This window comes from Esox lucius, chromosome 24 (genome assembly GCF_011004845.1).
Source record: "Esox lucius isolate fEsoLuc1 chromosome 24, fEsoLuc1.pri, whole genome shotgun sequence".
In the NCBI taxonomy this organism is placed as follows: Eukaryota; Metazoa; Chordata; class Actinopteri; order Esociformes; family Esocidae; genus Esox; species Esox lucius.
The window spans coordinates 4,656,638-4,669,261 of record NC_047592.1 but is presented as its reverse complement, the minus strand read 5'-3'; the positions used below and the strand labels follow the sequence as shown (position 1 = coordinate 4,669,261).

General features: G+C 45.3%; 1 protein-coding gene across 1 annotated transcript in view; it reads left to right on the top strand.

Annotated features, from left to right (window-relative positions):
• The window catches only part of LOC105030915 (pyruvate carboxylase, mitochondrial), a 202,581-nt gene that overhangs the window by 179,076 nt on the left and 10,881 nt on the right, over window positions 1–12,624 (top strand). The window contains exons 22-25 of the mRNA XM_029117567.2: window positions 5,030–5,125; window positions 5,381–5,529; window positions 8,703–8,774; window positions 9,661–9,768. Of these exons, the coding sequence (XP_028973400.2) occupies window positions 5,030–5,125; window positions 5,381–5,529; window positions 8,703–8,774; window positions 9,661–9,768 (425 nt within the window). The remainder of the gene's footprint in view (window positions 1–5,029; window positions 5,126–5,380; window positions 5,530–8,702; window positions 8,775–9,660; window positions 9,769–12,624) is intronic.

The following is a 12,624-nucleotide window of genomic DNA, read 5'->3' as shown; positions in this document are numbered from 1 at the left end:
CTCTACATGCTTTGTAAGTAGGAAAACCTGCAAAATCGGCAGTGTATCAAATTCTTGCTCTCCCCACTGTAACTAGGCCCCAAAAGCCCAGAGGCTTTGTGCTTTTCCATACCCGTTTCTAAGAGTTTGTGAACATACTACGCATGCGCCAGCCATCAACATTGTTTGCATTCATTTGAACTAGGGGGACAAGCAGTGCTTTTCCCCCCACCTTTTTGAGGAGCAGAGCCCACGAACGATAGAGCTAGCAGGAGTGGAGGGAGCCGTTTAGCCAGTACACTGCCTCTCCGCACATATTTCTTGTAATGAAATCCTTAAATTCAAAATGAAATTTACTGGAGTGATAAAAATTAAAATTTATGTTGATAAATCAATAATCACAAAATCATGTTTGGAACACAACATCATAAATTTCTATTACCTCCAAAACGCATACCCAGACCGCACATCACTACCTGGAGAGAGAAGGAGAAAGACGGAGGGAAAAATTGGAAACGTTGCCACACATATAATTTTTTTATGTATGATATTTCGTATCTCCTGTTTGTTGGATGATTATTATACATGGATTTATGAGAGTAGGGAGAACGGGTAGAAATGGGTTAAAAGATGTGTTGTCTTACCAGAGGTCTGTCCATTAATGAGAGCCAGGTTTGATCACAGTTGTTTGTAGCCCCTCGACATGATGTCTTCTCCACTTACATCCAACCCCTAGCAGGCTCCCAAACGGACTCGAGGCTCTATATTACTCAGACAGACAGCTTATATTACATATTAGGGATAACAGAGTCTCATTTCCTACCAAGATGTCAGGAATCAATGTGAATAGCCTAGATTCAAGATCAGTGGTGTTACACAGTCACACCTACAGTTCTTGCTTGAATTAGCTAACTAGCTGGGAAAAATATTTCTAGGTAGTAGTAGTTGAATAGCAAGCTGTGCGATTTAGCTAGGAGACGAACAAAGTCGTTGAGATAGCCTTGCTAGCTACAGAATATTCTGTTGTTCAGCTAACATACGAGTAGTGCTTTTGGGTGGTGAGGTTGACGATAGCTAGCTAAAGACACAAGTGGCGCTGGGAGCAGATGGCTTATGAAAATATAAGCCAGCTGTTTAGCCTAGCTAACTATGATTACCTACTGACAGTTAAAACAAATGAGTAGTTCATTTTCAAATAAATATGGCGCCATCTGTGGAGGATCAGATGAAGCGTTCTCTCCCAATTTCTACATCCCTGCCCTTCCACATCGCTCTCTTTTTCATAGTGAGGAAGAGCAGAGTTTGTTAATTGAGCTGTTTCAGAGTTGTCAGTTTATGCAGCCAGACAGCTGCAGTGCAGAACACACAGACACACACAGACACACACTAACAGACACACACAGACATCCCATCCCATCTGTGCAATAGTGTGTAACTTTAATTCCGGCGGTGCTGTATCTGTTATATGTTTATTTGACGAGGCAGTTTTCACTGCAGACTACTCAGCCAAAGACAGGACTGAGAACACACACACAGGCTGACTAGCAGTTGTAGTGTGGCAAATGGTTGTAAGTTCGAATAATTGAAACAACCTCTGTGGCTGTGTTAAATGGCTTGACTTTTAAGAACTGCTCCACGATAATATGACCTTCTGGGTGTGTGTGTGTGACCTGGTCCAATAGAACTACAACTCCCATCACATGTTTAAAGATAAAGAAATCTGTTTTGATTGGATTGATGCTGTCTGATGCTGACTGACTGTTACACTGACTGACTGTTACACTGACTGACTGTTACACTGACAGACTAAGTAACTGGGGGTTGACTGTCTGGGGAAGTTCTACATTTACCGTCCGGTTTCTATCTCGCCTGATATTTCAAAGGTGTTGAAAAAAATGTGTGTAAGGAACTGACTGGACTTCTTAATGTTTTTATATCCTTTTTGATTCCTAAACTGGTTCCCATTCTGGCGTTGGTTATGTCACTGCAAACCTAAAGGTCCTCAATTATGTTACCACTGCCCTTGACACAAAGAGATGTTGTGCTGGTATTTTTCTTAACCCCTCAAAAGCCTCTGACACCAGCCTTGGCCTGGTTTGCTAACTACCTCTGTCAAAGAGGCCAGTGTGCACAGACAGAGCAGCTGCTGTCTGAGCTGTTATCTGTCACCAAGGGAGCATCACAAGGCTCCATTCTAGGCTCCACACTTCATCTGTTTACACAAATAACAGCACAGACAGTAAGTAGGCTCTCTCATCCATTTGTGTAAAGATGATACATCATTATACTCAGCTGGGCCCTTGTGACAGGCGCTCTACAACCAGGTTTTCATAGGCCCCAGCTAGCTTTCTTGGTTCTTAACATTGTTCTGAGCACCCCCGTGTCAACCAGCCCCTCTCCTCCTGGTGTGTTGACTAGAGCTGAGGTTGGGGCACTGGAGAAAGTCCGCTCAGACAAATTCTCTGGCGAGACGGCACGCCGGAGTCTGGTTAGACGGAACAGTCTGTCGCCACGTTGCCAAGCTGTAGGCCAGGGTTAAGACTAGGCTTTGTTTCCTCGGCCGTAATCCCTGGTCCCTGGTCTCCACAGCTGCTAAACTAACCAGATGGCCATCATGCTAGGTTTTGGAGACGTACTTCATAGGTCGCTAGGATAAGGGGTTGTTGAGCAGCAGGATGGTCTCTACCAGTCAGCCATCAGATTTACCATAAATTCTCCTTACAGGAGACAAAACTGGTTTATGTACACCTCCATAAACTGGACCATGTACACCTCCATAAACTGGACCATGTACACCTCCATAAACTGGACCACGTACACCTCCATAAACTGGACCACGTACACCTCCATAAACTGGACCACGTACACCTCCATAAACTGGACCACGTACACCTCCATAAACTGGACCACGTACACCTCCATAAACTGGACCACGTACACCTCCATAAACTGGACCATGTACACCTCCATAAACTGGACCACGTACACCTCCATAAACTGGACCATGTACACCTCCATAAACTGGACCACGTACACCTCCATAAACTGGACCACGTACACCTCCATAAACTGGACCATGTACACCTCCATAAACTGGACCATGTACACCTCCATAAACTGGACCATGTACACCTCCATAAACTGGCTACCATTGTATACCTGATGCAAAATCCACTTGTTATTTAAAACCCTCTTTGGCCCCACTGCCCTCGTATCTGAGATGTCTACTGCCGCCCTCCTCCTCCACATGAAGTGCCGGCTCTGCTAATCACAGCCAGTTAAAATTCCCCAAAGCAAACATATCTCTGGATCACTCCCACTTTCGGTTCCCTTCACAGGAATCGAATACAAAATGAAACTATAAACGATTTACTTGGTTTGCCTTTTTACTTTGTTTGCCACGTTTCTAAGACACAATACTAGCACATCTCCTGACACTTGCAACTGTTTCATGTCTGTTCGTTGTAGTTCTGTCATGTTGTCTTGTTGTGGTCTTCGTCTGTTGTCTAAAAATGTGTCCTGCTGTATTTGTTTTTATTTTGTCTGCTGTCAGGCCTATATTTCTGTCATGTAAGCGGTTGTCATCCTCTGTTGTCTGCCTTTTTCTTTGGTGGTTTAGTGGTATCTATCTGATTGGTATTAATGTAGTTTAGTGGTGTCTCTCTATGTGCTGGGTTTTAATGTAGTCTAGTCGTGTCTCTCTATGGCTTAGTTTTAATGTCGTTTAGTGGTGTCTCTATGTGCTTGACTTTAATGTCATTTAGTGGTGTCTCTATGTGCTTGGCTTTAATGTAGTTTAGTGGTGTCTCTATGTGCTTGGCTTTAATGTAGTTTAGTGGTGTCTCTATGTGCTTGGCTTTAATGTCGTTTAGTGGTGTCTCTATGTGCTTGGCTTTAATGTAGTTTAGTGGTGTCTCTATGTGCTTGGCTTTAATGTAGTCTAGTCGTGTCTCCATGTGCTTGGTTTTAATTTATTTTAGTGTTGTCTCTCCGTGTGCTTGGTTTCAATGTCGTTTATTAATGTCTCTATGTGCTTGGCTTACATTTATTTTAGTGGTGTCTCTATGTGCTTGGTTTTAATTTATTTTAGTGGTGTCTCTATGTGCTTGGTTTTAATGTAGTTTTGTGGTGTCTCTCTATGTGGTTTGTTTTAATGTATTTTAGTGGTGTCTCTATGTGCTTGGTTTTAATGTATTTTTGTGGTGTCTCTCTATGTGGTTTGTTTTAATGTATTTTAGTGGTGTCTCTATGTGCTTGGTTTTTGTATTTTTGTGGTGTCTCTCTATGTGGTTTGTTTTAATGTATTTTAGTGGTGTCTCTATGTGCTTGTTTTTAATTTATATTAGTGGTGTCTCTATGTGGTAGGTTTTAATGTATTTTAGGGGTGTCTCTGTGTGTGCTTGGTTTTAATGTCTCTTTTGTTGTTACTGTACTATTGTCTTGTGTCTGCGTTGTCAGTTGCTTTTTTTTATTTGATCCCAATATCCATTCCCTACAGGAGGACTTCTGCTTTCTTCCAGGTCGTTATTGTAAATAAGAATTTGTTTTTAATTGACTTGCCTGGTAAAATAATAGACTGACTGACTGAGGGGAAAACAGGGGAATTTGTTTGTTTACTTTTCTGCATTGCAATTATCTCCCTCCCTCTCTTCCTCCCTCCCTCCCTCCCTCCCTCTCTTCCTCCCTCCCTCCCTCCCTTCCTCTCTTCCTCCCTCCCTCCCTCCCTTCCTCTCTTCCTTCCTTCCTCCCTCCCTCCCTCTCTTCCTCCCTCCCTCCCTCCCTTCCTCTCTTCCTTCCTCCCTCCCTCCCTTCCTCTCTCCCTCCCTCCCTCCCTCCCTCCATTCCTCCCTCCCTCCCTCCATTCCTCCCTCCCTTCCTCCCTTCCTCTCTTCCTCCCTCCCTTCCTCCCTCCCTCCCTCCCTCCATTCCTCCCTCCCTCCCTCCCTCCCTTCCTCCATTCCTCTCTCCCTTCCTTCCTCCCTCCCTACCTCCCTCCCTCCCTACCTCCCTCCCTCCATTCCTCCCTTCCTCCCTTCCTCCCTTCCTTCAGGTGTTGCCTTAGAGAAGGTGTATGACTACAGTGAATACTGGGAAGTGACTAGAGGGCTGTATGCTCCTTTTGACTGTACTGCTACTATGAAATCAGGTGAGACTCTCTCTCACACACACACACACACACACTCAAACTCAGTAATTTGTCAGAGGCTTTTATCCGGACTGAGGTCCAGTAGAAAACATACATTTTCTCTACTTTTGCCCCTGTGGAAGTCAACCCCCCAGCTGTGATATTACCAGTGGATCTACAGGGGACACATCCTCAAACCACCTCCCCTGTCTCTCTCCTCCTCACACACACACACACCTTCTCTCCCCTTTCCTCCCCCTCCCTCCATCCCTCCAGGTAATGCTGACGTGTATGAGAATGAGATTCCCGGCGGTCAGTACACCAACCTCCACTTCCAGGCTCACAGCATGGGCCTGGGAAACAAGTTTAAACAAGTCAAGAAGGCCTACGCAGAAGCCAACAAACTACTGGGAGATCTAATTAAGGTGAGTCACACACACACACACACGCACACATACACACACACACTCACTCACACACACACAGACTCACTCACACACACACGCACACTCACACACACACACTCACTCACACACACACACACTCACTCACACACACACACACTCACTCACACACACACACACACACTCACATACTCACACACACTCACACACATACTCACACACACACTCACTCACACACACACTCACACACACACTCACACACACACTCATACTCTTACACACACATTCACATACTCTCACACACACACTCACACACACACACACATACACAGATACAGTGGGGAGAACAAGTATTTGATACATTGCTGATTTTGCAGGTTTTTCTACTTAGAGGTCTGTAATCCAGAAAATTACAATGTATGATAAAAAATAATAATTTAAATAATTAATTTTCATTTTATTGCATGACATAAGTATTTGATCACCTACCAACCAGTAAGAATTCCGGCTCTCACAGACCTGTTAGTTTTTCTTTAAGAAGCCCTCCTGTTCTCCACTCATTACCTATATTAACTGCACCTGTTTGAACTCGTTACCTGTATAAAAGACACCTGTCCACACACTCAATCAAACAGACTCCAACCTCTCCACAATGGCCAAGACCAGAGAGCTGTGTAAGGACATCAGGGATATAATTTGAGACCTGCACAAGGCTGGGATGGGCTACAGGACAATAGGCAAGCAGCTTGGTGAGAAGGCAACAACTGTTGACGCAATTATTAGAAAATGGAAGAAGTTCAAGATGATGGTCAATCTCCCTCAGTCTGGGGCTCCATGCAAGATCTCACCTTGTGGGGCATCAATGATCTTGAGGAAGGTGAGGGATCAGCCCAGAACTACACGGCAGGACCTGGTCAATGACCTGAAGAGAGCTGGGACCACAGTCTCAAAGAAAACCATTAGTAACACACTACGCCGTCATGGATTAAAATCCTGCAGCACATGCAAGGTCCCCATGCTCAAGGTAGCGCATGTCCAGGCCCGTCTGAAGTTTGCCAATGAACATCTGGATGGTCCAGAGGAGGAATGGGAGAAGGTCATCTGGTCTGATGAGACAAAAATAAAGCTTTTTGGTCTAAACTCCACTCGCTGTGTTTGGAGGAAGAAGAAGGATGAGTACAACCCCAAGAACACCATCCCAACCGTGAAGCATGGAGGTGGAAACATCATTCTTTGGGGATGCTTTTCTGCAAAGGAGACAGGAAGACTGCACCATATTGAGGGGAGGATGGCCAACAACCTCCTTCCCTCAGTAAGAGCATTGAAGATTGGTCATGGCTGGGTCTTCTAGCATGACAACGACCCAAAACACACAGCCAGGGCAACTAAGGAGTGGCTCCGTAAGAAGCATCTCAAGGACCTGGAGTGGCCTAGCCACCTAGACCAGACCTGAACCCAATAGAAAATCTTTGGAGAGAGCTGAAAGTCCGTATTGCCCAGCGACCTGAAGGATCTGGAGAAGGTCTGTATGGAAGAGTGGGCCAAAATCCCTGCTGCAGTGTGTGCAAACCTGGTCAAGAACTACAGGAAACGTATGATCTCTGTAATTGCCAAATATTAAGTTCCGCTTTTCTGATGTATCAAATACTCATGCAATAAAATGCTAATTAATTACAATGTGATTTTCTGGATTGTTATTTTAGATTCCATTACACACAGTTCAAGAGTACCTATGATAAAAATACACTAGACTTCTACATGCTTTGTAAGTGGGAAATCCTGCAAAATCGGCAGTGTATCAAATACTTGTTCTCCCCACTGTGCACACACACATTTACGCAAGTAATGAAGGTCTGCACAGGGGTCAATGAATACTGGGAGATTTGATTAGGTAGTGGAATGGAGGGAGGGATGAGTGGATGGAGGGATGAGTGGAGGGAGGGATGAGTGGATGGAGGGATGAGTGGAGGGAGGGATGAGTGGATGGAGGGATGAGTGGAGGGAGGGATGAGTGGAGGGAGGGATGAGTGGAGGGAGGGATGAATGGAGGGAGGTGTGAGTGGAGGGAGGGATGAATGGAGGGAGGGGTGAGTGGAGGGAGGGATGAATCGAGGGAGGGGTGAGTGGATGGAGGGATGAATGGATGGAGGGATGAGTGGAGTGAGGGATGAATGGAGGGAGGGATGAGTGGAGGGAGAGATGAAAGGAAGCTGGGGGAGGGATGAGGCATTTAGGGAATGACAAGGACTAAGGCCGTAGCTGTAGAGAAGAAGTCCAGATTGCATCTGAGAATGAATGACACTCTACAGTTTTCTGTTTAATGCACCATCACTGTATCTTTACCTGCTGTGTATGTGTGTATATGTGTGTGTGTGTTCCAGTGCTCTGTATTTATATGTGTCCCTTTATAAATAAACAACAACTCCTAGAAGCCTGGACATCCTGGTCAAACCCTAGCAAACACTGTTGGGTTTACCAGAACCACTCACTCTGAGAGAGATGGAAAAAAGATGGAGACGAGATGGAGAGGAGAGATGGGGAGAGAGAGATGGAGAGATGGAGAGAGAGATGGAGAGAGAGATGGAGAGATGGAGAGAGAGATGGAGAGATGGAGAGGAGAGATGGGGAGGAGAGATGGGGAGAGGAGAGAGAGATGGGGAGGAGAGATGGGGAGAGAGATGGAGAGATGGAGAGGAGAGATGGGGAGGAGAGATGGGGAGAGAGATGGAGAGATGGAGAGGAGAGATGGGGAGAGGAGAGAGAGATGGGGAGGAGGGATGGAGAGGAGAGAGACTATAACTATATATATAAGTGATTATAGTACCAGAGATGGGGAAAAGAGGGGAAAAGGAGAGGAAGATTTTCTTTACATTGTGTCAGTCCTGGTGTATTTATATACAGCATACTGCTGTGTGTGCAGTTCTAACAATTGGATGAAGTGAATGTGGAGGTACCTGCACACACACACACACACACACACACACACACACACACACTATGGAGAGAAAGCCCCAACTGATCCCGAGAGATTAGCTTCTTCTATTACCATCTCCCACAAGATCCAGGGGACTTAGCACTCAATCATTCAACTTGTGTGTGTGTGTGTGTGTGTGTTTGCTCCTGTTGTTTTAACCTTCTATTCGTCTTCCTCTCCTCCCCTCTCTCCTTATTCCACCCCCTGGCCTTGTCTTTAGGTGACCCCCAGTTCTAAGATAGTGGGGGACCTTGCTCAGTTCATGGTTCAGAACAACCTGACAGGAAAAGAGGTACGTCCATTGTGTGTGGATTTTTCTGACAGTCTCTGTGTCTCACCAATCACTGTGACCTTTACACTCTGACCCCCTTCAAAACTCATCACTGTTACCTTTACACTCTGACCCCTTCAAAACTCATCACTGTTACCTTTACACTCTGACCCCCTTCAAAACTCATCATTGAGATCTTTACACTCTGACCCCTTTAAAACTCATCACTGTTACCTTTACACTCTGACCCCTTTAAAACTCATCACTGTTACCTTTACACTCTGACCCCCTTCAAAACTCATCACTGAGATCTTTACACTCTGACCCCCTTCAAAACTCATCACTGATACCTTTACACTCTGACCCCCTTTCAGAACTCATCACTGTTACCTTTACACTCTGCCCCCCATCAAAACTCATGACTGGGAGCTTTACTCTCTGACCCCCTTCAACACCCATCACTGTGACCTTTAAACTCTGGTTAATTGTCCTTCACTACATGCCCAACCCTATAGTTACCAAGTTATTTAAGTCCCTATTAGGTGAATGCCCAGTCTCTGCTCAATCCTAAACGTCCCCTTCTCCAATAGTAACCTGCACTCCGGTAGATATATCTAATTTCGGTCACTTCTCAGCTGGAACAAATGACAATAGACCTTTAAGCTTGACACTTTCGTCACACCTCCCTCCTTCAACAACAAACTAAACAGGCTGCTGATCCAATCAGTCCACATGCGGAATTAGTCAAACTCGAATATTTGTCTCGCTGGAATCCATTTGATGTTTATTGTTTATTCCTTTGTAACTAACTCTCACTCTGACTCTAACTCAGGTAATTCCGATTGTAGCTCTGAATGTAATTGTGATTCCATTTGTAATTGTGTTGTTAATTATCACTGTGTTACAGGTGGAGGAGAGGGCAGAGGATTTGTCTTTCCCCCTCTCTGTCGTGGAGTTCTTACAAGGACACATTGGAGTACCACATGGAGGCTTCCCTGAGCCGTTTAGGACCAAGGTAACACACACGCACACACGCACACACGCACACACACGCACACACACACGCACACACACGCACACACACACGCACACACACGCACACACACAGGAACATAAATTACCCTATTTCATCAGATGCCCCATGAGAGAAGTGAATAAAACAGCCTAACGTCTTAGAGATCATTCAATCCAACCTACGTTGCAGTATTTCTGCAGAGGCTCTAATATCTCCCTGACTGGTATCTCCCACACTGGTATCTCCCACACTGGCTTTGGGTATAATAGCAAGTATGTCATCAGAAGAAGGTGTGTGTGTTAATGGGATTATATATATGCTAAGTAGTTTCATTCCCTGAGGGAATGGCTGGTTTGAATGACCCCAGCCTTTGACACAACAACAGTCCTGGAACGTAATGCTAGGCCTATGGAGAAGACAATATGGGGATGTTGACTGTTTCTGGAGGAATCTGGATTATAAAGGGTTTGGTGAAATGTGTGCTTTCTTATTAAACTAACCTTCTTTCAGAATGAATGGCTACGTATCAATAATTAACAAGTCATTCATCAACCCTGATTTAAATTAGCATTTTGGTCGTTTAGTCGAGGCTTTTAACCACATTTGGGACCACATGTTTTTTTTGTACTTTCTTTTAAAATGTTCTCTCCTTCTTGCTCTCCTTTCCCCTCCTCGCTTTACCTCTCTTCTCCCTTTGCCTCTCCTCCCTGCGTCTCCCTTCTCTCTCTGCCTCTCCTGCTTCCCTCTCCCCATTCCTCCTTCCCTCTCCCCATTCCTCTCTTCCCTCTATCTCCTGAGAGAAGTAATAGCCTCAAGTCAAAGAAGAAAATATCAAAGGTTGTTGTTTGCCTGTCCTGTCAACATTGCCCCTTGAGTCTCCAACACAACACATATGCACATAGACACTGATAGAAATATGTGCAGAAGGCACCCATCACCACACTAGACACAGCCAGGGAGTTGGGGTAAATTTAGACAGCTAAGAAGGGAGCCACGGTCTGTTTGGGAACATTGGGTATTTTCAGGTCAGAAACACAAACCTAACAGCCTTAAATACGTAGTGTTCGGCTGTGACCCTCTCTCTCACACACACACACTAAAACGTGCACGCACACTTTCCCTCTCTTTGAAACACACACACACACACACACCTGTGTTTAGTCAGCAAACTTGTCCGTAAAGGGGCGTTCTGGGATTGAAACAACAATAAAGCACTCTCTTACTTGTTGGGTTCCCGACTAAGCTCGTGAGGCATTCATAAGTTATGTCCTTAATTTTAAAGTTAGCTATATACTGAATAATAAATTTTGGGAGAAAAAAAACACCCCAAACCGGATGGTACCAATCCCAGATTGCCCCTTTAGCAAGCTGTTCGCATCTAGTGGACAGGGATACTATTGTCAGAACACTGAGCCAGCTGAAAGGAGTTAACCAGAAGAGAGACAGAAAGAGGGGATGGGGGAAAGATCTAGGGTGGGGGAGAGATCTAGGGGATGGGAGAGAGATCTAGGGGACGGGGGAAAGATTTAGGGGACAGGGGAGAGATCTAGGGATGGGGGAGAGATCTAGGGTGGGGGAGAGATCTAGGGGATGGGGGAGAGATTTAGGGAACGGGGGAGAGATCTAGGGATGGGGGAGAGATCTAGGGGACGGGGGAGAGATCTAGGGGACGGGGGAGAGATCTAGGGGACAGGGGAGAGATCTAGGGGATGGGGGAGAGATCTAGGGGATGGGGGAGAGATCTAGGGGATGGGGGTGGGGTGAGAGAAGGGAGTGAGGGAGTGATGAGTAAAGAGATGGAGCGTATTAGCATATTTTATTTCAAACACATTTGCTTAACACTTTTGGTTAATTGCCTGCTAATGTCCTAGTTTAAAAAAGCTTATGTATATATATCTCCCAACCCTCTCCCTGCCTTTCTCTCCCTCTCCCCCTTCTCTCTCTCCCCCCCCCACCCCCCACACCACCCCCCACATATATATATATATATACATATATGCCCAGCAGTACCATTATCCCCTGGAAGTAAATGTCAATGCCATTTCTCATCTCAGTGTGACACACACACACACAGAGTGAGACTGTTGTCATGACAGGCTGGCACGGATTTGAAACACTCTCCTGGTGGGACGCCCTTTCATGTGACCCTGACTTGACTCCCTTTAGTGTGTCTGTGTGTGTGTGTGTGTTCACTAAAGGCATAATGCAGGGTAAGTGGCCCTATGTGGTGTGCAATAACCCTGCATTTATGTACACACACATACACATGCAGGCGCTCACACAGGCTCTCACCCATCTGTTATTGTGGTGAATAAATGAAGTTGTTGTTCACCATCTCTGGTTTCCTCATTATCATAACACTATAGTGAAGAGAGACAGAAAATCAGAGACAAACACAGAGAGTGAGAGTGAAAAGTGTGTGTGTGTGTGTGTGTGGGGGGGGGGGGGGGGGCAAATATAGAATGAGAATGCACATTAAAGCGAGAGAAAAAAACAACAGAAGGTTTGCTGATAGAAACCACACTTTAAGGACCAGAGAAGAGCAGGGAATTTGCGTTCCAGAACCGGGGTCTTCAAGATTAGCCAGGCATTATCAAGGGGACACAGCAAGGGCCAATCAGCACAGAGCATCTAACCAGATTCTTAGAACACTTGAATGGAACTCTTGGAACACTGATGCCAGAATCGTGTGTTCTCTCTCCCTTTTTTATACATCCCTTGTTGCTTAACTATCATTGGCACGGCAACCAGGGCCAAGGAAAATTCATCTTTGATGCAGCATGAAAAAAAAAAAATTTTGATGAAAAACAATGGAAAGATAGAAAACAGATATGTGTCCTTCAGACTCTAACTGGC